General features: G+C 36.7%; 1 protein-coding gene across 7 annotated transcripts in view; it reads right to left on the reverse strand.

Moving 5' to 3' along the window:
- ATP9B (ATPase phospholipid transporting 9B (putative)) overlaps positions 1-27,287 on the reverse strand; it is a 158,000-nt gene that overhangs the window by 57,487 nt on the left and 73,226 nt on the right. For all 7 annotated transcript variants that reach the window (XM_065667199.1, XM_065667195.1, XM_065667193.1 and 4 more), the window contains 3 exons: positions 25,222-25,302; positions 18,792-18,867; positions 12,076-12,152 (listed from right to left, as the gene is read on the reverse strand). In XM_065667199.1, the coding sequence (XP_065523271.1) occupies positions 12,076-12,152; positions 18,792-18,867; positions 25,222-25,302 (234 nt within the window). The remainder of the gene's footprint in view (positions 1-12,075; positions 12,153-18,791; positions 18,868-25,221; positions 25,303-27,287) is intronic.

Here is a 27,287-nt window from a genome sequence, read left to right on the forward strand (position 1 = left end):
AAATGTTGCTTTCCTAAGGCATCAGGATTCAGTGATCCAGCGGTGCGTGTGCCTGCGTGCAGGGTAGTGGATTTTTATAAACAAAATCCCATTTGCAAAAAAAATAAAAAGAACTTTATTATAGCACTACAATTTTGAGTTTTTTTGACATCATTATATTTATCACCTGAAAAACCTTATTAGGTCAACAAAAAAACCCAATCTTACAACAAAATTGAACTCCTGCTTTTTGTGTTTATATTCTTAAGGACATTCTATGAATCATTTCATACCTAATGGTTTGTAAGCAATCCCAACAGTTGGGAATTGTGTGAAAAGTTGCCCAGATTGACAGATAATGTGAAAAGGTCTGTATTAATTTCCAAATAAAGAAATGCATGGAGTGGTATTTCACTAGATTATACTCTAAAGTACCAATTAGAACGCATATCAGAAACTAGAGCAAGTTGACACTCTACAATAAAGCAAATAATTTCCAGTTGGAGGGGCAGAAAATGTTAATATGCAATGTTCAAGACTACAAGAATCTTTGTAAAAGGAAGTAGCTAATAAGGTTTAATGATGCATGTCAGGAAGCCACAGTATGTAGGGAAACACAGCTGGCTTCATTTTGTAAACTATTTGATATACACATCTTTCTAGTTCACGATTATCAGCTGTGCAAGTGCCACAGGGGACAGTTCAGCCTTCAGATCAGGATATTCTTCTTGTTCTCTAAATTACAAGTAAAATACATTAATATAATATGGTGCTGTAGGCTACTGCCCTGACTAAAGCTTATCAGCTTACAAAAAAGATTAAAGAACTCTTCTGTAAGATTCAGTTGGAACAATCTTACCAGAATAAACAGGCTGAAGAATACTGAAATAATAAATATATTCATAATACAAATCCACACACATTTTGAATGTCAGACTAAACCCTGAAAGCCATTAAAATAAACATGAAATTCCATTTACATTCATGCCATTTCATGATGTACTTCTTTTATTATTAAATTAATATTAATAATGAAATCATGGGTATTATTGATAGACTGCAGTTCTACAAGGCAGTATGCTTCCTGCTTTACTGCAATCCAAGTTGCTCAGAGTGACTGCAATATGCAGGTGACAGCAATTAGCAGCAGATGACAGAAGCACTTTGAATTTGTACCAGATGGCAGCTAAGGGTCATTGGAAGCTAGCAAACCTTCCACAAGGAAACTGTTGTGTAGTACAACTATAAAATTCCTAAGTACTTGGAAAAAAAATTACACAGTTCTTAAAGAAAACTGAATGGTCAAAATCAAATATAAAATATTTTGCAAGGCATTAAAAGCTTACCTATTGTTTATAGAATTGATTAGATTTAAAAATAAAACCATACATATAAAGGGAATCAAACCTGACAATGGGGAGAGTAATTTCAAAACTAGTAAGAACATCAGCTAACGTATTCAATAATGCAAGCCCGTGTCACACAGAAAGGGCTAAACGCCTTTTTACTTCATTGCAAGAATAAGATAACTGACTGAATACATGCTTTGATGCAAAAGCAAAAAAAGGCCAGGGGAAGATGCATATGTGGAATACGTGGATGCTTTAATGGGTACCCCTTCAAGTGAGAGCCCAGTGCTCTCAAGAGTACCGTTTCACAGCTCAAGCACAATTAGGTGCACCTCATTCACAAAAATTAATTCCCCCCAGCCACACCCCTCTATCTGTAAATACACACAGATTTGCTTCATTATTTTAATTGCGAGTCCAGAGAGAGGCCCTCTTATATCAAATACAGCGCTGAACTAGGTACTGCATAAACAGCCTCAAGCCAAGCAGCAAGCAAAGTTTAGCTGAGTGTTTAAGAGAAATTAATGATACAGTAATAGCTAAAATGAAAACCCAGAAGTGAGACTATAAGGTGGCCATACAGCCAGAGAACCTTTGGGTAAACATGATGACAGGGAATTTCAAAGGTGTGTTTAGAGAGGGTCAATGAAACAGCTACTCAGCTGCTTAGGGTGAGTCTCTTGCCATGCATAAACCTGTTAAGAAATCACCCATGCATTCACAAGTTGAAGCCAACAACTTGATAGCAGAGCAGCTGACAGATACATGAGTTCCACTGAAAGAAGCCTTAAAAGAAAGGGGAAAGAACTGGATAGGCTAGGGAAGAAGCAGCACACAGAAGGATGCAGAGCTGAAGAACTGAACCAGGATCATGATCTTCTTTGTGGCATGAGCACAAGATAACCAAGACAATATTCTTCAAGGTAAATGAACTGAGACAAATTAACAATATTTTTTGATAATTTACTTTATCAAAGGATTAAACTTTCTTCTTCACGATAGGGCTGCATGGTCAGAGAAAAACAAGGATGTGCAAGGTTTGTGTGGAGATGAAAGAAAGGGGTAGGTGGAACTACTAAAAACATTAGAGAGAAGACTGCAATAGGGTGGAGAAGCGGAACAAGCCAAGGGGGAAGGTAGTCAGAAAAAAAGGATATGCAATACAAAGCAGAGACTGGTGTTGGCAGGGTCACATTAAGAAACAGAGGCCATACATGTTGAAGGAAATTAGAACACAATAAATGGGAAAAAAAATTCAATAGTTCCTTCAAAGGAGGAAAATAAACAACTGCCCAACCACTTTCAAACTTACAGCATAGCTCTTTTTATTTTTGTTTGTTTGGTTGCTTTTTTGGGTTTTGGTTTTGTTTTGGGGTTTTTTTTATTTAGTTTATGTGATAGAAGAAGCAGCCTATCCCTCAAACCCTGAAGGCACCAGTAAATCTGATTTTCAGCTGAGTCACAAATCATCTATCTTTGCTTTTATAAAACAAAATATTTAAGTAGATTCCTGGGAGACTATGAGATTAAGAAAAGATTCCACAAAGTCTCTAAATCATAAAATAAATGAAACTGAACACTGCTTTGTATAAACAGCGTTTGGGGATACATTCCAAGAGATATGATGGGAAGGGAATTAGCTTTAAGAATATGAAGAGCAATCCACTCTTTGCAAACTAATCCACAATCTAAACCACATTATTTTCATCCAGTACAAGCCAGAATGCTGATTTTAATGCTAAATCTATACACAGGCTTGCACTCTGAACTAAGCTAAAAAAGGGCAGAGATCATATTTGTTAAGAATATGACAAACTTGTTACTTTAAGGGTGCAAACAGAAATAAGCAGATTACCTTAGCTGACTACTTTCAGCCTGTATTAAAACAAATATTATGCCCTGATATGCATAGAATTTTCCCTCTAGATATTCATCACTGTAGATTGAGATTTCAAGTCATGTGAATCGTGATGGTCCCCGAGCCTCCTGTACTTAGAGAAATACATCAGACTTCAGCTGCATAAATTAGTAAGTCTCATAAATAAAAACACATTGAAGCTCTGTCTTGCTATACATAAAAGAGAAGGCTAGCCAGCTAAACAATAATGCCTGTAAAGCACCCTGATACAAGATGTCACTATCAGATGAGCGTCTATTTCAAGAATCTTCTGCTGGTCTCTGAAAGATCCTAGTTTCTGACATGTAAGACACTCCTCTTTCATAATAACAGGGAAAAAAGAAATTAAATAATTAATTTGCTTTGAACACAACCACCACAAAAACTAATCTCTCTGTGCTTCCTATGTAATTCCTTTCCATACTGGGAAAAAATGAGCAAATTCTGAGATACGTGAAAAGAATTCTACTGATTATTGTTACTAATTACTAAGGTGATGCGAAAGAAAAAATACAGGTTTTTCTAATAACCACAAGAGCTCTTAAAGATCTACACAGTTGTACTATCAAGCTTTTAGAACTCTTAAGTTCCACGAGTGAGTGCATTCATCTTTACTGAGGAAAGCATACAGAACAATTAAGTTAAAAGTTTCAGATTTCTAATAAGATACGCATAAGAAAAACAAAGAAACAAAATAAAAAAATAAAAAAAAACCCACCGCACAACAACAACAACAACCCCCACCAAAACACAAAAATCAGTGTCAACTATGATACATTGCTCTTATTACAAACACCTGACACACAGAACATAACCTTAACATAGGAAAAAACATAATGGTGTATTTCCCCAACATCAGTATTTTGGTTACCACCACTTTGTGGCTTGCACACTGCCACCACAGCACTGGAGGCAGAGCACTATGGAGGTGATGCAGCTCTAAGCAATCATATGAGGTTCCAAGTATCTGAGAGGCAGTGCCCTTTGCCCCTACCCTCTCCACCTCCCAGCAGCTGCATTTTGCCAATGGCATGATTAACTCTGCATGGCAACAAAGCCGTAAGGAGCAATGCAAGTGAAAAAGCAAACTCCTAACAGCACTGGAGGCAGCAGCTGAGAGAAAACAGCCACCAGGGACTGCCTTGTTTAACAGCTCACAGGGACACTCAAGCCAGCTACGCAAGCAATCTGCCTTTCACATTGTCTTCTGTAGAAGAACAAATTTCAAATGGTTTCTATTTTTTTTTTACCCCAAAGCATTTGTTTTAGCCTACAGGTTACTACAGGTGAAGTGCGCTGTGTTGCTAGTGAACAAGCAACAAGCTGTTGCTATTCCATAACAATCCATTTTAAGAGTTGTTCAGACTGTTGTGAGATTTTAGGGACTTTTGCAGAAATTATTTAACTCCACCATTGACCTTCCTCAAACACTGGTTTGAAATGACCTATAGCTGCTAAGCTAAATGGTAACACACTCCTCTTTAAAACACTAAAAGACAACAAAACCCAAGCCACTTTTAATGGGAGTCTCTGAATCAGGAAGTGATGTATCTCAAAACATCAGTAAGTGAAAACAACAAAAATTTAAGACTCTAGGTTAGACATGGCTTATGGCTGTTCATATTCTGGAACACATTTTTTTATCTTCCTATGCCCTTATAAATAGGGAATGTACTTAACATTGTTGGAATTTTACAGTTAGCAAACTCAATGGAATACTTTGACATTAACTCTAAAACATACAGGAAACCTAGAAATTTACTCAGAATACAGAGAAAATACTTTCTCACTACCAAAGAGCTATTTCCCTTGCTTGTTTTATATATTGTTATAGAACCATTATTTTGTTTAGAACTAAACAGTGTATCTTTGCACATACTTTGCATTGCAGTGGGAATGTAAACAAAGTGGTACCAGGTGAAGCAGAATTCACCAGGTCACATATATGTGTGTTGATTCAACATTCATGTTCTATGTAGCACAATAACATAGCATAGCACAGAGAAGCCCTTCAATTCAGTACTTGAGCAGCAGTTAAGCTGAGTGACTCAGATGTTGCCTAGCAGTACAGTGCACCATGCTAAATTACAGTAACGACGAAAGACCCATCACATTACTTAGTATACCAATTGCATAATATGTTTAATTGTTGCTTTCAGAAGAAATTAGATGTTAGGGCACAGGTTTTCTGGAACTTTAACTTGTGAATTGATATCAGGCCATGTCACAGAACAACTTAATTCTGTAGCCCAGGGATATAACAGCAAAGTTGATAAGCAAGTGATGATCTAATATTATTTTCCAGATGCCAAAGAAAATACATTAGGATCAAGTTTGCTCTAAGGCTACAGACATCATGCGCATGCAAACCAAATAGTAGTTGTATCTGAGATATAACAGTATGTATGAGAAATGAAGCCCAATGCCTTAAACTGATCACTTTCAATTCCTGTTTCTTTGTGTTTGTTCCTGTTTCTCCCCATCGTCCTTGATCTCTTCTGTCCCAGTTTCCCCATTCATAGTCTTATCATTTTATTACTTTCGGAGAGAAGAATGTAGAGTATAAATATATATATGTGTATATACACACATTGCTGCTTGAGAAGCACTGGTAATGTGGGTAAAAATGTCGTATCAAGACTCCGAAAAGAAGCAATTGCAAAAGTCATAGAGAGTGCTTCAAAAGAAACAAAGGAGTGTACAAAAAACCCCAAATAAATTGGCACAACACACTAGTTTGCTTTAAGTGAATGCTGTCCGCACACACACTCAAAGAAGTCAATCAAGAATTTCGGTCTTGCTGTTAACTCATTGTTTTAGTATAGTGGTATAAAGCTAGTTATCTTCCAGTTTTCTATATAAAATTGAAAACCTCATTCCTTTACATGGAAATATACTCTTTACATACAGTCATCTGGGGACTGAAATCCACACTCCTGCTATTTCAGTTAATGGAGTTACTGGTAATGACAGTAGCTAGATATTCTTTCTGTTTCAGAGTGAAGGCACAAATTTTGCCTTGGGTTTGCCAAAACACTGCTGACTGTTTCCAAGCATTGTATATTCCAATCCCAGATTTGGAAGAACAAGCTTGGCTCCTGTGTTGTTTGGATCTTTCTTCCCAAACTTTTCAGGAAAGACATCTTTTGTCCTCCTCCTTAACTAACCCTGTTCAGCTTCACTGAGACACTCTAGACTTTGGGAGGGGTATCCTATTTTCCATATTTTGCTAATTTCCTTCCTTTGCTCAGAGATAACAGCATATGGAGAAAAAAGCACCAATACTACATTCTATGTATTTCTTCAGGGCCTTATCCCACCAACTCTCTTGTACACCAAAATAGGGATTCTCTTCAAGGAAAGCTGGTGGCTAAGCACTTTCTTGGACAGAAGCTCTGGGCAGAGGAGACAAACTAAATCTAGGGGCTACTTACTACCTGTAGGGGACAGCTTTCTCAATTTTATCACACAACAAAGAAGAGCTTTTAGGAGGATTATGCACAGGAAAGCGCTATGTAAACCCTTTTCTTCTACAAAGTACTTGCAATTTGTCATTAAGAGCCCCACAGCAACTTTCATAATTCTGCTTTTATGCTAGGCCCTACAGGCATACAGACACAGAAAGAGACTCAATTCCTCATACAGACTGTGACCATCGAATTATCGATTTAATAAGAAAAATGTGCAACTGAAGTTACTGGGCCCCTGTGTAACAGTACAGCACAATAAAGTCAACACATTTCTAAGGTCCTTCTGAGGCTCTTTAGGTAACAGCAAGTTGTTTGTGTTCTTTGAGAGGGGATTTCATGGGGTGTTTTCTTCCCTCTGTCTATACCAACAAACAGGATTTATGATGTTATTCTATTTCTCTTACAGAGAAGACTTGTGGCATAATATAGAAGAACTACTAATGTTAACATAGGTAGTCGTAAACAGAAATTTAAGTCAGACTCATGAATGTCAGCCTTTGAGGTAAGAATGGCTTACTAATGAAACTACAATACTGGACTATCAAATTTAAGGTTGTTCAAAGAGTGTGTCAAGGCAGGCAAAGCATGTATTTTGAGTAGTGAAAATGCTATGCTGAACAGGTAAATTGGCAAAGTGGTATCAACTTCTGGTAACACATAAATCTGCTCCAGCCACTCTCTTTCACTGCAAATAAAGAAGTGGATGGTAGGTGTCCCTTTTTTAGGAAGTATTTTTCAAAAATTATTCCCGTAAAATAGGGAGAGAAAAGGACAACCACAGAAAAGCCTTTTAAACGCAGAAAAGGAAATTTGGTCACAAAACACTAGGAAAAGAAGTTTTGTGGGCTGACAGAGAGAAGTGAATTTTTGCATCACTTTACCAGAATAGGAATATTTTTTTATTACTTCATGGCTCACCAGTGAGGACATTTTCAAATAACCAAGAGCAACACACGCAACAAAAGAAGAAAACCAATACCAGTTCTTAATTTGTTTAAAACAAGCAACATTAAAAAAAATCAGCAAAGCACCAACCATGAGACATGTAGTATTTAGCTTTCAGGCCAGTTAAGAATTAGGGAAAACATATTATTTTGATTTGCACTGAATGGTTATTATGAAGTTTTACTTCTGATGTTAAAACATAACAGCAGATGTAGAATTCCATAATATAAGGGGGGGGGGGGGAATAGTGTTTTGAAATGCTGCTTGTAAGGATTAGCAACATAACTACTTTTGTACTAATCTGAAGCACACTAGGCAGATTACATGCTGTAGCTCCTTTACAGAGGCTACTGTTTTATGTATATTTAAGATTATTTCTACTCATTTTGATGCATTACTGTGTATATTGTGATTATACGTATATATATTGCACAGTCCAAGTAATTTTGATGTTTCAGTCTTAGTACACAAAACACATTTCCTCAAATTTATTTCTGTCTCACTCAAAGTATATTGTGTTCAACTACACCCCCACGATCTGTTGCCACCAATGGAGACAAATCATTCACCAGAGGGCTGTGCTAACAATCTTGCTTTCTATGAAGACCAAACCACAAAAGCAACTCTAAATTTAGGTAACAAAAAAGCATTCTCCACTTTAAATGGGCAAAAATGAGAACACTACAAAATGACAGACAAAATAAATAAATAACCTTAGTTGGTTAATTTCCCTCTTGGTTAATTAACACCTATAAATGACCTTTAGCATTGACAAGTCCAACTTCATCCAGAAAGCCAAGGTTTAAGAATATCTATCCAAATTGGATTGATTACTGATTACAGCATTGTGAAGAACACAATTCAATCTGATTTTTTTTTTTCTTTAAAGGATGGAACTGCATTCCTGAGTAAGCTGATGCGACTGCCAATGAGGTGAAATGCACAGTCATCACACTATAATAACGTTGATGTTACCATTTCTACATTTATCTGAAGCACAGAACATACATCATTTTAGACTGAAATTAAACCTTGTCAGAAATAATTTTTCTTTATATTGTTTTGAATTAAAAACGTATTGAAATGATCCATTAAGAAAATTCCCTTCTCTCCATCTTTGTGTTTTTCAGACCGCGTCTGCATCCTTAGGCAATGAAACCATTTTTATAATTATAATAAACCAACTAAGCGTTGACTTTAAGTTAAGAAAATTGTTTTCTGAATGACTAAATACTTCAGCAAACACATTAACTCCTAAGTTTAACACAAGAAAACCCACATCCTTGAACAGGTACATAGAATCATAGAATAGTTAGGGTTGGAAAGGACCTTAAGATCATCTAGTTCCAACCCCCCTGCCATGGGCAGGGACACCTTGCACTAAACCCTCTCACCCAAGGCTCTGTCCAGCCTGGACTTGAACACCACTTTTTCATATGGAACTTTGCTTAAACTTGTTTCAGTTTTAGTCTTCTGCTCAACGTTTATATAGCAGGTCTGCATCTCTAATTTTTAATATTGGTTTAGTCAAAAAGCATCTATCCTTAAGCTGAAAAACTGAGAGTTTGCCACTAGAAAAACTGAGTTTGTAGTACAAAGTACAGCAGCAATTTTATGTTCCAGCAAGAAATACAACTGAAGCATCTACCTGTATTTCAATGAAGAGAGGAATGTTAAAAGAGTCAAACTCATGTATTTATTTCTTATTTCTGGACACTGAAGTTTGCAATGTAAACTGAGAATTAGAGATCTCAGTATTTACTTTCTCCTAAAGCCAGAAGACATGAGCATTACTGAACTATAGTCCTAACAAGAACGTATCAGCACATTCTGCAAGAAAACCTCTAGAATATTATTTCTATTATTTTCAAAGAGTCGCAGAGAGAGACAGTCTACCGCTTAAATCCAGTTCCAAACAGTATTTGGAACAATTCTCTAAAGCAGAAGAGCGGGCAGACTTTCTTCCTCTTGAGTTTGCAGCAATATCACAATTGCTAAATTTAATTTTGTTTCAGCAACAGTTTGGGGCAGATTTATTTTTGCTTTTAGTGGTTGAATATGTAACCTCTCAACTGTAATACATCTTCTAATCTCAAAGACTATTTTAGACTCCCTTAGCCATCCTTCTGCCTGCTAATGCTACATACCCCATCCAACATGTAATTATTATTTCAAGCTTGAGAAAACACAGGAGGATTCCTTCTCCCAAATATACAGAGGAGGAGTGAACTGACTACTGCTTGTCTACCTGCTGCAGGGTTAACTAGCATAGAATAACACATACAAGCACCTTCAAAGAAAAAAATGAACATACGTTTTTAGAGTATTGAACATGACTCCTTGAAAGGCCTTTGGAAACTAGCGAGTACAGTTTACTTACACAAGCATGACCTGTTTTTATCAGTAGCAGATAATATTTGAAAGTATGACTTCTAATTAGACTAGACTATATCAGGTGGAAGGGACCTACGAAGATTATCTAGTCCAACTGCCTTACCAATTCAGCGCTGACCAAAGTTAAAGCCTGTTATTAAGGGCATTGTCCAAATGCCTCTTCAACACTGACAGGCCTGGGGCATCAGCCACATCTGTAGGAAGCCTGTTCCAGTGTCTGACCACCCTCTTGTTAAAGAAATGATTTCCTATGTCCAGTTTAAACATACCCTAAAGAAATGTTACTAATCTAATTATTTTAGATAGTGTTCATATACAGATAATGCAATATAGACCAAAGAGTATTATCTGGATTTGGCTGTTAGTTTGTGTATGTACATGCATGTGCATGTAGTATTTTGCTTCTTAGTGCTTAACAAAAATATTATTTAATTCCCATTGTAGGTGAAAGAACACATCTAATTGTTAGCAGCTGTAACATTAAAGTATTATGCAAAGGTGATACATGTTTAGGCATAATAGTAAAAGCCATGCTGCAGCCTGTCAACATGCTACTCAATCTTATTTTTGTAGGTTTATTTGCTACTTAATCTTTTGCTGATGAAAACCTGGAGCAACTGTTTACTATTACTAGTAATTGTGAAAACATCAGGGAAAATTAAAACACAAATCCTTTTACCATTTATCATAGTTTCTTGTGTGAAATGTTTGTGAAAAAAATAATAAATTGAACTTTTAGTAAAAGTCTGATGTACCTCCAAAACCAGTTGAATCTGGGTAAAGAGTGTTACATTTATGCATCCTCCCCAATCAATTTACTATATTAAATATTTTCATTTTAAACACGAGAATAATTTATTAGGAAGAAGTTGTTCAGAATTCTTAGAGAAATTACTAAAGGGCTCTTCTTTCTATCAGATGGAAGACAAAATAATTACGTGCTATAAACATTCTGTTTCCATTTTACTCTATTTTAAAATGTATTTACAAAGATTAAAATAATAAAAGGCCATCTTAATCCACGTAATGGTACATATCACCTGTCTCTGTCAATGCGACATTTAAAAGCATCTCTTTATTAGAAACACAAATCAATACACTCAGGGGACTGCTATAACTGCTTCAAGCAATTTGTATTATCATTTCATTCTTGATGTTCCTACTCAGAGCAACTTGCTATGAATGGTGTGAAAATGGCAACCTGTCACAATTGATTTTTTCTAAACCTCTTGCAAGAATTTTTTCCTTTCTTAATATAATTAAGGATCTTGGTACTAAACACAGGTTTAGGTTGTAAGACAGAGCCTACAACTGAAGTTTCATTTTTCCATAATTGAGGGCCCTCCCCAGCTCACATTAGAAACATTACCAATGAAATGAAGAGCTATTTGCTTTGTTTTGAACTGAAAGAACCTCACACAGAGGGAAGCACTCAAACTTCTGATGTCTTTTCCACAGTCAAATCTCCTGACAGCATTTTCAGTGCTTACAAAAACCCCTGGAAGAGTGTTTTGGGTACTGACTGGAACCTCAGTTACCATGCTCTACTTCCTCGGGGAGCCTGAATACATTTCAGTAGTCTGTTATAAACATTCCTTAAAACTACTAGGTAGTTTTAGCCAAATACTTTACAGTAAAATAATCTAAGTGAAGTGAAAATTAACATTTAGCTGTGAGATAGAAGTATACAAGTCTGAAGATGTGCATTTATACTTCAAAGACCAACGTTTCCATTGGTACTTGTAATGCTCCTAGCTAAAAGAAGAGTAATTTTACTTCTGAAATGAAACTGAAGTAGAACTGACTTATAATCACAGAACGGTTTGGGTTGAAAGGTACCTTAAAGGTAATCTAGTTCCAACCCCCTGCCACAGGCAGGGACAGCTTGCACTAGAGCAGGTTGCTCAAAGCCCCCTCCAACCTCAAACACTTCCAAGATTGGATTTCTCATTCCAAACTTGTAGAGTTTTGGGTTTAGGTAAATCTGTTTTTAAGTTTTACAAAAACAGAAGTAGGAAATCACACAGAAAGGCTAAGTTACCTTATTTTTTGGATTGGACGTGTTCAATACACTTCTAGTTTCCTTGCCTGTGTAAATGACAACACCAATTACAGTTCCTGAAAAACAAACAAACAAGAAGTAAGGCAGAGGTGTCAAGTATCACAGAATAACAGAATAGTTTGTGGGGGAAAGGACCTTAAAGCTCCTCTAGTCCAGCCCCCCTGCAACAAGGGGGAACATCTTCAGCTAGATGAGGTTGCTCAGGACTACATCTAGCCTGGCCTTGAATGTCTCCAGGGACATCAAGCAATTAAGAGAAAATCTGACTGAATTAATGCTCGCGGTAAGTTACTGTCCCTTAAACAAATCAACTTATGAAAAAGCCCAAACACTTATGCAATGTCCATAGTATCGTGAATGGCGTTTTTCAGAAGTGACTATGAAGGGTTGTTGTAGCTTCTTTAATTAACACTCACAGAAACGACAACATGCTTCCCTTTTTAATAGAAGCAATATTTTCATTGTAACTGCTTAAAAACTTGTATTTTAACTTAAAATATTCTCCAACTGTTTTCAGAAGTTAATGCACAGCATAACTGTATTTCACAAGGAATACAAAAATGAGTACAATGAATACATCACACACAAATGGTCTGATATTGTCATCTATTACGATGTAAAAATCTACTTCATTAATTGCTTTGATAGAATCCCATACAAAAATATTCTCCTGTTTATTAACTTATAAAAATGATTCCCCAGTTCCAATTATCTGTCAGTCAATTTTTACTGCATGGCATAGTAAAATTTGGCTTCAGCATCACTAAAGTTTTATATTAAACAAAAACTTAGGGTTTTATTAATATGCCACTATCACACTTCATAGCACAAAACAACTCCCTTATTTCTATTACTTTTTCAAGTGACCTGAAATGCTTTATGGCAGTACTACCAATAATATTTTTTGTTGGCTTTATGCTGTAAAGAAATAATTAACATGTCAGAAACACCCTGCTCAGAAAACTTTGAAAACTGCAGAAATATTACACATACATCTGGCATTAATTAACTTAATTAGTCTTTGGAAATCAGGACCACGTGCCAAGATCTGCTATCACGACTCTTGTAGTGTAACAGGTCATAAAAAAAATTGAAGGAACACACAAAGAAAGAAAGATGACAGTTAAAGATGTCGGCATTAAAGAAAGGAAGTTTCGTTTACTGAAAAATGAGAATGAAAGCGAAAACTTTGAGTCCACGCAAAATATCAGGGACTATACATTACATCTTCTGGATGATAAAAAAAAAAAAATCAGTTTCTCCTATCGTTTTCCCCTCTGTACTACAGCCTTTTCGCAAGACTTCCCTTGACATAACATTTTCCTCAAAGCTGCAAATCTGCACATTAAAACGGAGGTAATATGCCCCCAACACATCCCAAAATTCCTCTTGATTTTTGTAATAGTCATTGATCCATAATTCTGAACTCTTCCTATTGGTCTCTAACCAATGCCCCTATTCCTTTGGGACACTTTTTATTTTGAAGTGATCCTCTGATCTGACCTTTGTCCAACAGAATACACGGGATGACATCCTGTAGAGAATCCCCTCCTGCACACACTGACAATCTCTGCCTTTGTAGGTCCTTAGCTCAGTAAAAACCGGGGAGGACTTCTCTGTTCCAGCTGGCAGCTTTCCACTAAATTTCACATGGCTGGGCTGCTGCAGCTCAAGAGAAAAGCTGTCCTTACTTGTCTCCATTTCCCTTCTTGAAAAGTTGGTTTCAAGGGTGAAAGTCGGATAAAAATTCAGTCATCAGAATGGATTTTATCACAATTTTGGCTAAATCTGAATGAGCTGCTGCTTTCACTGCGCTGTTGAACTTTGCTTCTAAAGGTTTGAGAATGTTAGTTACTAGCACAGCATTCACTATTAAACCTAGGGTTCCTTAGACTTGAATTACACCAGTGGAGGGAATTCGAAGACTAATTTTAGTGTAGTCCCACAGTGCTGCCCCGGGGACAATTCTGGTGTTCTGGATGGGATTTTTTACCTACTATTCTACTTCATTATCCTCAGCAAATCTAAGCTTATTACCAGCTGTGAAGATGCATACTTGCACTAAACTGTGCCCTGGCCCACAGTAGAAAGAACTGAATCCAGTTTGGAGTTCCTGGAAGCATAGCTGTACTATGAGCCTGGGCTTATTACAAGCAATGACTCAAGTATTCGTATGTACAGGCCTCCGTGCAAACTGACTCTTATTAAGCAACCTCCGATTGGGAAGGGCAGAGTGCCAAAGGAGAGAGAAGTTACAGGAGATGCTACTACAATAAACTTGTGGGCCTGGACAAGATGCAAAAGAGGACTTGTGCAGAATGGGCACACACAAATAGTCACGCATGCTCCGAATCTGGTGTGTGATCCCAGGCACTATATGAACCATATACAAACAAGAGAGTGCTCAAAATTAATTAAATTTGTGTGTACAACTTGGCACAAAATAGTGCTTTTGACAGCTGTGCAGTTATACAAATTGTTCTCATTTTATCTAAAGTGACTTTGAAAGAGTGACACCTGATCAAAAAATTCCATTAATACAAATCTCCCCTTAACAGGTATCTCAGCAGGTCTCTCAGAAAACTGCATTGTCTTGTTTGGAGTTTGAACCACACCAATCATTACAGTAAATGGAGAGCAAAAAGTTAAAGTTCATACTGCAGTGGACCTTTTGAGGCTTTTTAAATTTTAATAGCTGACTTTCCTCTCTCTTTCCAAAAGGAAATCTACCAAAAGCTTTCAACAAACAAACACCACAGTCAGTAATGTAAAGGACACAAATGATCTGAGAATAATTTAATTAAAGATAACCAAAAAGATTTTCAGAATACTTAGTGGTTTAAATTATTTGGTAATATTTAAAGTTGTCTCTTCAGTGATAACAGTTTTAAAGTTTTCACTAACCAAGCCTTCCTTTTCTTTCAGGCAGTATTATTAATTCCACAGCCATAATATAGATATTAAGAATGGCACACAGACTCCATACCTTGCTGCTACCTTTCTGAAACTCACTGGGTTGTTGCCTGTAAGTGAAAAAGTCAGAATATTTTTTCCTATCTCACTTCTGAAAGAATAACAAAAGGATGGCTGCATGCTTTGAACTTGAGAGAGGGGCTTTTGATTTCCACCCCTTCCAGAGGCTTCCACTGCGATCCTGGCAAATTGTTCTTTGTAGTTTTTTTTTTGCGGTTCAGATAAACATCATACACAGCCAACAGATCTACATCAGGGCTTCAAAGCAAGGGGCAGAAAGCACCTCAGATTTGGTAGCAGTCAGAATCTCCATTTAGGTATCTAAGCTATCAATTCTGAGACTAGAACATCTGGGTATATATTACTTGTGGCAAAATGGTATTTTCTTTTTCCATTTAGCTTCCTGTTATTCAAAGGGTAAGGAGACATACTGAAGCAAAGGAAAGTAAGCACCTTCCACATGTGCAAGTTTGAGAAATCTCGCTCTTCTGAACATTATTTGTTGATATAAAAAAAAGCTGTGGAATAGCTTGAGTTGTTTGACACTACATGACTTTGTTATGCCAATTTTGTGGTGTCCAAAATTAAATAAAAAAAAACCAAAAAAAAAAACCTCTTAAAATTATAGCAAATATTTTTTCTTGCTGCTTGTACTCTCTAGCAATAGACTTTTTTTTTTCCTTTTTTCCTATAAAATCCATTACTGTAGTATCCTGATATTTTCCTAAGCTTTTGTAATTTGCACTCAACATGCAGTTGGTAAGATTCCTTGAAACCTTTATGCATTTACTGTTACTGATCTGCAAAGATGATTGATTTGTGGTCTCTTTCCTCTAGAACTGTCAAGACATCAGCAACCAGAGCTCAAGTTTTCTGAGGTATTTCCCACATAATTCCCCAAACACTCTTCTTAGCCTGACCTTGGCCCTCTGTATCACCTTGACAAATAGCAACAACATGTTGCTATATATATTTGTCTTATATCTTGGAGATAGTAGGCTCACCTAGCTGATGCGGTGTGTTTTATGCAACATGTCAAAGGGAAGATCAGGAAATTCAGCATATACTTAATCACTGGAAGGAGGAAAATGAGAAGGAAAACTCCCCCACCAAACAGTTGCCCTGTATGTCCTACACAATACGTTTTTACAAATTAAATAAGACTTTGTATCCGAAACTCACAGCTACAATCCCAGGCAGTGATGTAGTTCCCTGTTCCACCCCTGACACTGAGAGCATCAGTCAGTAATAGGTCAAAATAGTAGTGCAGGTTGACGCAGAATGCTTTGTAATAACCCCCAGGGATTGGCAAGGGTGTAACATAGTACCAACAGCAACAGGGCACATACTTGCTCGCCTTAGTAACATGATGTCCAGGCTGCTTACAGGAGCACCAAAAGAAGAAGTCTACCAATCTAGGATGCTGTAATGACTGCCATACTGAAGAGTTTTCTAGTGAACGAAGAGCTGCACAGGCAACATTGCAGGGTAGATTTCTACCTCCTACCATCTGGGCATGGGCTACAAACCCACTTTCTTGAATCAAAGTGGCAAAGTAATAGAACAGGAGGCTTGTGCATGGGCATCTTATACTTCTGAGTGAAAGATTCCTGCATGTAAAAGAACTGTGAGCAGAGACACTAAGGAGTCTGAAATAGTTAAAAGTGTGGATGAGGTGGGCTAGCTATCTACGGAGCAGAAAAATTGCACAGACTTTGACATGCTACTGGCTGTTTATTCTTCTGTTTTCATGGAATCTGAGTGGCACTTGTCTGCAGAGGTTGTGTGCAAGCATAATCTTCCACTAAACTTTTCAAATTATACCCAAGGACTATGACAGGCCATGATACTGGAGAGGATGCAGAAGTGCCTGCAAAATTGTGTAAGCAGAGTCCGTCTCTGATATCCTGTCATAGCAAGCTTTAAGCAAGGCAGTTATAGATGTTTATCAAGCAGTCAGACAGTGACAAGTGTTTTTATTGACAAGATTTTTAGTTGTCACAAACCTTAGAAATTCAGTTCTGAAGCCTAAGGAAAAAAAAAACCCCAAAACCAAGAACCAACCACCAAACCCAACCCTAAAAAAAGAAAAAAAAAAAAAAAGTAATTTAATTAGCTACCATGAAGTATCCTAACTTAGCTATGTACATTCAACTTGGAAGTGAGATGAAAACAACTGAATGATACAACAGTTATCAACCAAACCTAGAACATCTTAACAAACTGCTTATTATTTTCCCTTATGGTCTTCTTCATGACTATATGCACAGTGCACCTGTAAGACTTTATAAATTCCTTATCTGATAAGCAACAGACTGAAGGCCGCAATTTCCTACTCTTTGTTAAAGTCCCAGTCCTATCAAATGCTAAACTTACCTCCACAGAGGCAAAGATTAATTCTGAGGATCTGGATGTAAGATGCCATATAGAACAAGCAAATATCCAAACAGAAATCTTACATGCTTAATAACTGCAGTACCTACATGAGAGGAGCACATCACGACAGTATTAAACTGAAATTAATACATGAGATGACAGAAATGAAATTAATGATATGCCAACATTTTGATTAGAAGATATGATTAATGTCACAAAATCAGTTAGTGAAGGAAACTTTCTCTCTGCTACTTTAAGTCAACCAACTTCCGTATGCACAACATAACACTATTTTTAATTACTTGACCACAAGTGATTTTTCCCTTCAGAAGGGGCTGCATGCAGTCTTGAAGAGCTATTCTGTAATTTCACTTTGTGTCATCCAGGGAGTCTCCCTTAAGAGACCTGTTCCACTATTCAAAACCATGCTCCAACAAGAGATCTCTTTTCTTCTAAGGTTCCCTACTATCATCATTAGCAATGAACCTATATCCTTCATAAACAAACCTTCACAAGACCCTTCAGAAGTAAAAAAAATCCAATCATATGCTAAAGCATAAATTTTAAAAAGCACTGTTTCCATTCATTTGGGTGCCAACTTCAGCTGGCATATCAAGAAGCTTCACAAATTAGCTAAACTTCTAAACAAAAATCAAATTATCTATCCTGGAAATGAAAACATGAACTGGCTTTAATTAAAATTCAGAATTACCAATATAGAATTTCTGATTTTGCAAATATATACTCTTTGAGTGTAGCTTTCCCTCTTACATGCAACTTTGGGGAAAAACGAACTCAAATTTACACTGCACTGAAATTTATAATTCATGAGCAGCATCTTTTTACACACAGTTACAAACTGTGGCTACTTAAGTTAAAGGTCTAAGAGCAATTTTAGGCATCACTCATTTGACAGAAAGACTAGTTTCTCAGTGCAATCAAACCAAACAACGCTGAGCATCAAAGAACGTGACTATGTTTTTACACTCTGGAAAGGAGTGTTCAGTCACAGAATCTTCTGCCACCTCCTCAACATTGAGCTCTTCCCCACAACCTGCAAGCAGGCCCTTCACTGATGTAAGAAGCCTTTACAGCAGAGACTAACTTCACAAGTTGGGTGGAGACCCTTTTTTTCCCTCTTCCTCCAAACAAAACTGTTAAGGAGGATTAAACAGGTATGAAAATATTGTGGATAGCACGATGAAACCGATGGGAAGGCAGACAACAGGGAAGAGAGAGATGAACAGGCTGGGAGAAAAAAATAGATTTTCAAAAGCCATTAATATTTCACACTGTGAAAATAAAGATTTTAGATACATGATCAGCTTTGCTACTGTAACTCTTACCTGAGGCAACAACAGTGCTTGCCCATAATGTATTTTCTATGCTTAGGCTTTCATGAACTGCTGGATCACTGTCTTCCTGTTAAAAATATGAACAAATAATAGGTAAATCAGCATCACAAATAGTCATAGTTAAGAACAGTGCCAAACCAACTGAAGAACTTGCACAGGATGTCTGCATCCCTGTATCAATCACTGTGTAGTAGTATTCATTTCACATATTTTGTCTGTATGCACACAAAAAAGTAACTTTCCAAGAAGTGAAGTATCGACTGAAGTTGATATTAAATTATATTCAAAGAACTCAATTGTGTTTTAAAAGGAATATATTCTTATCCTCAGATAATTATATTAAAAAGGAATATATTCTTATCCTGAAGAACAGTTTGCTATACCAAACAGCTAATGTAAGTTATGAACACTAACCACCAAAAATTAATACCCAGTTCTTTATGACAGTTTAAATCATCTATAATCCATACAATAAATTATGGTCACCACCATTTTGCAACCCAACTGACATTATATCAACTTCAGGGAAGACTATTTACACTTCTAGGAAAAAAAAAAAAGTACACTTCTGTTGTCTTACCACATACTTAGAAAACACATATTGAGTGGGGCAAATACTTCCAATGGGAAATTGCTTCCATGATTATTTGAAACGTTCCATTTTTTAGTCCCCTCTTTCCTCCCAAGCAGTAATGGTCCATAGATTGTAAACAGACTAAATCTCTCATAATCAATTTGGAGAGTGTACAGATTTGTCAGTCACTAGCAGCTGTGAAATGTGCCATTTACAACTAAAGAAACTTTAGGAGGTAGGATAATCAAGTGTATTTGACAGAATTACAGATTGTGCTAAACATTTTGCAGGAAAAGAAGACCACTGATTTACCAAAGTACACAATCAATTCTACATAGCATCAATAATCAAAACTTATGTCCATTATTAATCTGTTTTGAAACAATTACCAAGCAGAAGACGTGCTGCTTAGAAACCTCTGTTCCTAAAGAAAAAAGATCTCAAACTAAACAGGCACGCTTTTGAATGTATTTCAAAAGATCCCTATACAGCAAAGAAACTATAGCTCTTTTCCCTTAACTGAAGCAAAATCATTGTTTAAAAGGCACAGATAACCATTCTGTCAAAAAATAGAGGGGAAAAGAGAGAGGATATAAAATTAGCTGGAAGAAGAAAACCACAAGTTTTTAACAAAGACTCAGAGAAGAAGTAAAAATTCTGTCAAGACTCATCAATGTTCTAAGATTAGTCTTTCATTAGGAAGAAAGAGAAATATTTTTTTATTCTTACCGAAGGAATAAATAGTGCAAGAATTATCTGCCATACTCTGAACAGTTAAAATACATTAGGTTTGAGATGACAGCAACTGCAAGCCCGCTCTGATGGAGTAATATATCATGTAGGAATCTTCAGTAGTTGGGGGGTACTACAAAGAGCAGAAGTGAATTCTAAGTTACTGCTACATAGCAACAGAAGTACTTAATATTGAAAGACCAAGGGGTGTTCAGCTCTAGAGAACTGAAAATGTACCTATGAAGGTAAAACAGAATCAGCAGCTCTACCAATATTCAAAACTACTGGTAGTAGTAGTAACACACAAAGCCTTGATCACCGAAACATTAAATATAGGAAAAGTACTCTGACCTAGCTCAAAGAGTTATCATCATTTATAGCAATTATCAGTCATCTAACATTCATAACTTATTTTCTGAGAAGAATTTTTTTATATGGTTCATCCACAGCCTAAATTAATGAATTACACATGAATAATTTTTCTTCATAATGCTTAGATTCCTGGTTTATGATTTTTCCTGGGTTATTCAGACTGATTAGTTCTGCTTTCTGAAAGCCTAGTTAAGCAGTGTATAGACATGTAAGTCTAAGTAGAAATTATCTAACAATACTAGTCTTTCCAGAGTACGATACTAATAATATCATAAAAATACTAACTGCGGCCGTTCAGGGCATGGCAGTCAATGGAGAGATTGCTATCTACATATCTGTCGTGGTTTAAGCCCAGCCAGTAACTCAGAACCACGCTGCCACTTGCTCACCCACCCCAGCCCTTCTTTCTCCCCCTGCTTCCAGAGGGATGAGGAGGAGAATCGAAAGAATGTAACTCCCACGGGTTGAGATAAGAACAGTCCAGTAACTAAGGTGTAACACAAAACCACTACTGCTAGCACCAATAATAATGATAAGGGAAATAACAAGGGAAGAGAATACAACCGCTCACCACTCGCTGACTGATACCCAGCCCGACCTGAGCAGGTATCTACCCCATCCAGGTAATTGCCCCCAGTTCTATACCCTGGGCATGACACACTGTGGTATGGAATACCTCTTTGGCTAGGTTGGGTCAGGTGTCCTGTCTCTGCTTCCTCCTGGCTTCCCCTGCTCCCTGGCAGAGCATGAGACTCAGAAAGTCCTTGGTCAGAGTAAACATTACTGAGCAGCAACTAAAAACATGGGTGTTATCAGCGCTGTTCCCAGGCTGAAAGTCAAAACCACGGCACTGCACCAGCTACTAAGGAGGAGAAAAATGACTGCTGCTGCTGAACCCAGGACAACATACAATGTTAAAACATGACCACGTCCAGTGGTTAAGTTTCCATACGGAATTTATTCTTAAGTTTCAGAATCTGTTTCTAGAAGGCTAGAAATAGGACATAAACTGGCCATATGTGAGCTGAAAACCCATCTTAAATTTTTAAATTCCTATAATAGGCTTTTCAAGAATTTCTGAATTTGACAGGACAACTTCCCTGGAATTCTTTCATACAGATGATGCTAATTAGCCATTTGTGACAAAAGTGTAAAGCTGCCATCTTCAACCCAAACAGTAGGCCTGGCACCAAGCAGGAATCTTAATTTCACACAACATGCCATGAGATGCACAGACTATTTTCAGTCAGGAACACATGTTAACCCTGATGCCTTTTCATAATCCAAAAACTATTCTGCATAGTTCAAACTTTTCAACTTGCTTGCAAAACAAGGAAATTCTGCTCAAGTATTCTGAGTAAGAAACAGGTGGAGTTTTTTACTGCCTGACTAGGTAAATTGAAAACAATATGCAGGTGTACAAGGAAAATGCTTTCTTTATAGAAACTCTCTTCTGCACTTCAAAGAGCAAATAATGCTGGAGTTTTTAGAGGAGTCCCTAGCAGGCATATAGGATGATGCACGCTAACAGAGAGCTGACCACAAAGATCCCACAGTTTAGTCAAATGCTGCAACACTCATGGAAATAAATGGATCAGTCTTCCACAATCATCAGCATATAATGAGAGGCCATAGATATGAATACCATACATGCAATGAATTTAGTTTCAATAAATGTAACAGGCTTTACATTTTGCCCTGAGAAGTTCCATACAGAATACCCGTTGTCCTCAGTGGGACTCCATATAGCACCTCCCAAACACTGAAAGAGATAATTTCCCATCTACCACTTACTAAACCTGCAATCATACTGAAGTAGTAGGTTTTACATTGTGTTGAATTCCAGCATGAAATGGAATTTTAATTTTGACAGAAGCATTGTGTTTTAACTAGCTATTCCCACAGAATTAATATACACAAGAGATACAGAAAAGCTGCAAAATTCAAAGAAATGGTCACTGCTAAATCTTTGCATAACTTTATAATTTTAACTTCATGTAAGACTAAAGTAAGACTTCAGAACAAAACAGCTATAGAAAAAACACCTATGATTTAATAGTGGGGTTATACTGTAGGTTAATATACCATACAAAAAAGTGGACAGGTGCTTCCATGCAGTGACATGTAAAGCGATGCACTTCCCAACTTCACAAAGCGATGAGCTATGAGCTGATCAAAACTAATCAGAAGTCATAATTACTCCAAAACTGTCATGAATGTTCAGAATACAAATTTTTGGATTATTATAAATCTACCAAACCACTAACTTAACAGTTGGTAACAAGCTAAAAGCTTAGAAATCATGCTTCTGTACAAAGAAATCCAAGCCTTAAGTATATAGTTCTAAATACTCTTTCCCCTGCCCTTATTCCAAAAAGAAATGAAAAACTGAAAAATGTTCAACACAACAACCCACACCAACAGAAGCAGGGAAACAGAAGAATACACATTAGTTACATCACAGAAAGAGATTCCTTCCCCACCCCAATCCCACAGTTCATTTTTTTTGTTATGTTCCTTTTGCTGGCACATTTATTTTGGACAGGGTCAGATTAAGTTCTCACATATTAGCTCCCTAGTCTGGCTGTCTGCATGGATGTCAGGGCTAGCACAAGGAAGGTGAGTCAAAAGGACTTGCAAAACATAATACCATTGCCTCCAGTGGCAACATAAAATTAAGCCAGATTGAAGTGAACACAGCCATTACTTCAAAATAGATAATTCTCGAACAGTAAATATGAAGTAAAAAATTGACTCAACATAAGAGGGGAGAGGAGTAAAATAATTAACATTACTTAAGGATGAGACACATTCCTTCCTTCATGCCCATGCAAGGACATGCACTCACTTTTCATGAACTGACTACACGTAACACACCAAAATCCATGGAGAACAACAGAAAATTACTTCCTGTGAGCTGGCAGATATGAATAGAGCACAGCAGAGCTTTAACTCCTCCTGACATGGTTATACAGGTGCGCTGTAAAAAGTACCTTCTGTCATCTATCAGACTCGCTGTGGATATATTTCTCACACAGAAGTACTTAAAAGAAGTTGTTCCCTCATAAAAACTCCAGAGCAATGAACCTAAGTTTCTATTTTGTTTTATGGTCATGAACTTTTTGAAATTATCCAAGTTTGTCTTCTATACTGTTAGTACTCTGTCTTCATAATGGGGGGAAAAAAAGAAAAGAAAAATCAATGTGCTATTACCCTGTCAACCTACCCTTGCAAGAATTCTTTGAACATCAATGCTTAAGTAGGAAAAATGTATGCATAAGCATCACTAAGCACACTTTTTTTTTTACTTTAACATAAAATAGAAATTAGATGCAAAAACTGATTTAGTGTACAAAGAAAGAGCTCACAGAGGAAGCAGAAAGATAAGTCGCTAAACAAGTAGCCTAAACCAACATTTCACTATGCAGAAGGTACACTGTTAAGAAAAGAAAAAAGAAAATAAAATCTAAAAATACCTACAGCATCATCCTTGTGAACCAAATCTGAGGGCACTGCCCCCAGATGCATGCACACTCAAGTTTAGTTTAAAATGCCCTTCCTACCGAAACTGGAAAGGAACGCAGTTTCTGTTGGCTAAAACAACACCTATGCAAACCTGAAAGCATAAAATCCATCAGAAGAAGTGAATGAGAAGAAGGGCGGTGAGGCACTGGTACGGGTTGCCCAGGAAAGCTGTAAATGCTCCATCCCCGGCAGTGTTCAAGGCCAGGCTGGACAGAGCCTTGAGTGACTTCATTTAGTTGGAGATGTCCCTGTCCACAGCAGGGGGGTTGGAACTTGATGATCTTAAGGTCCTTTCCAACCCTAATTATTCTATGATTCTATAATCAGGCTTATTTACACATATTAGGGATGCTTGAATCATACACCTCTTATTACATGTACAAACAGAACTCAGTATAGGAAGCAACTGCTTAGTGATGATTTCCCAATGTCTCAATTACACATACCAGAGTTGTTAAAAAGGCTCTGAGGAGTTCAATTTGTATTTAGAAAAATATGCACTTAGCCACTGGGACAGGAATAACATGAGTTTTACAGCTGTTAACAGAATTTTCATTTGGACAATTGTTCAATATAAGGTTTAAACAAACATTGTTGCTTACAGCTTTAGAAGGTGTGGGCAAATGACATCTACTTTGTAGGCAACATGAACTATGTAACTAGTATAAATTGGTCTTTGAGAGCCAACTGCAGTATCTCATTCATCAGTGTATTTAGAATTGTGAACTCGAATTCCAATTACTGAACAAAATTTATTACCAATTTGAGTCACTTGGGTAAAAAAAAAAAAAACCAAAAAAAAACAAAACAACCCTTCTATACCTCCATAGTATTTAATTCCATAAAATTATTTTAGAAACAAACTACCAAGAGGAATGAGTCTACTAACACCAAGTCTGGCTAAAATAAATGAAACAACCACTGTATCTGCTAATATAATGCTACAAATCTATAAGGAAATGGAAAAAAAAAAATCACTACCTCTTAGGAGACCTTACTTTAAAGGGTTAACTTCAGCAGGCCACCTTTTGGAAATAACAGAAAAATGATGCAGAAATTACTACACTCCTATTATCAAATTTGGTTTGCATACGTGAATAGCCTTATAGCTGGGGAAAAAAAAAAGATCCAATACAACTTTGACACTAAGTATAGGTTTCACTTACACACTGAAAAACGGAAGAGAGAAGTAGAACTGTATTTAGGTACTTTACTTACCCTTGTGAAGGTACCCTCAAAACTGTGAATATCCAGCTGTGGCTTCTGAGCATAAACATAAGCATTGATTGAAAAGAGATCCTGTAAAACAAATAAATGTACTTACTATTATTTCAACTCAATCACGTATTTTGAATAACATATTACTATCTTTACCAGTAAAGATTCCAGTTTATAACCCCCAACACCCCCCACCCCCCAAATTAAGTTAATGAACTTTTTACCCAATTAAAAACCATGCTGTTTTTTTTCACTACATCTTGCTACAAAGAAACCAGACCCAAGATGGTATTCTAAATGTGTTGACAGTTCAAACACCGAACTGTTTTACATTTATAACATGAGTTAAGAACTTTATCTAGTTTATTTTCTCTTCACAGTTCCATTTTAATAGTATAATTCCCCCCTCCCCCCCATATTCTTTTAAAGTGCTTTTTGCTTGTTTTATTGGGGTCTCTTTTGCTTGTGTTATTTTGGTTTAGTTTATTTTGCCTGTTTGTTTTTAATGAAACTAGAAACAAAGTATTTTTCCAGAAATGAGAAAGCCAACCGAATACAAGAGGAAACAACGAAATGGATGCAAGTTCTCTTAAATGTTCAAGCACACCTGCAGTCAACCCATGAGAAGAAACCATCAGCTTCAAGAAAGCCTGGATACATTAACAGGATTAGTCAGATGCTTAAAGTTAGGGATACACTACACCAGTCTGGTAAAATTGGGTCTAATATATATGGTACTACTACTCACGACAGCAAACAACCCATGAACACTCCCACCCTAAAACTAAGAAAAATAAGAGATACTTAGATACTACAGTAGCAGGCTACATATGTAAGATGGCATTACAGTATAAACAGGGTAAGGAAAAAAAATCTGATTATTTTCAGATCTTAAGAGCTGTCCCTACAGGCTCAGAGAGGATCACCTTAAAATTCTAAAACAATTATTTCATCAGGTAATTGTTCTGAAACACCCACCTTCCACAGAAAGAATGCCACCGACTAATTGTTAAAAGCCTACTACAAAGAGCTTCCTGATCACAAAAGGAAACTTCTTGGTGCTTTTTAGACCAACAGCAGCTAAGAGATTTCAACAACAGTAGACCACTCATGCAGGGATCTGATTTCTACTCTGGGGAGGAGCAAATGCTTGATTGTAAATCCCAGTCAGTCTAAGAATTGTAACATCTGATTAAATGCAAGAGTGTCTACATTCTCAGTGTATGCAGCACCTAACTATTTGGGTTATCTCCATCCTTTATTATTGGATGAATCCTAAAAAAGGCTAATCGGACACCATCTCTGGGAGCAGATTACATGGCTACAATACGCTGTTCATGCTACCTAGAATGTGCTATCTTCAAAAGCAGAATGAATTTTACAGCCTCTATCATGGAAGTATAGCCACACCTTGGCTCAAATGTAGCTATTTTTAAAAGCATGCCATCATAATTTAATACAAGCACAAAAATAACATTTTATTATTACAGAATTTGAACATTACAAAAATAAAGTGCAACTGTCCACCTGTGTTAATATCTTAAAATCCCACACATTTGTATCCTCTTGTTCCTCTGATGCAATTTAACTACACGATTTTTGAATATCATGGGTTTCACTTTTTCCAGATCAAAATTAATGTTTTTTTTTAATCTATTACATATTTATCAAACTTGTTTGACTTTTAAAAAGTGTAGCTCTTTAAAGAATGAATTTGTATTTCTATTTCTATTCTGCACACATCTCTCACTTCATACCTTGCAAAAACAACAGAAGACTTAATCTGATATGCTTTTTAAAAAATGAATCAAATCTGAACATTAACTCTCACAAATTACATTTATCTTAAACCATTAGCCATTTACTGAAGTCTTTCACACAAAGTTCATTCATTGCATCCTTGTTCTTCCAACCTACTTTCATCAGGTTCATGAGAAATAATTCATATGAAACTAATACACATGTGGTGTCCTATGTCTTCATCATTCACTTCTTTCCAATCTGTTATCACCTACAATTTAGCTAATCCTTGCTATTATGTGCTTTATTATGCAAAGAAAAATAGA

Source organism: Lathamus discolor, chromosome 2 (assembly GCF_037157495.1).
Source record: "Lathamus discolor isolate bLatDis1 chromosome 2, bLatDis1.hap1, whole genome shotgun sequence".
NCBI lineage: Eukaryota > Metazoa > Chordata > Aves > Psittaciformes > Psittacidae > Lathamus > Lathamus discolor.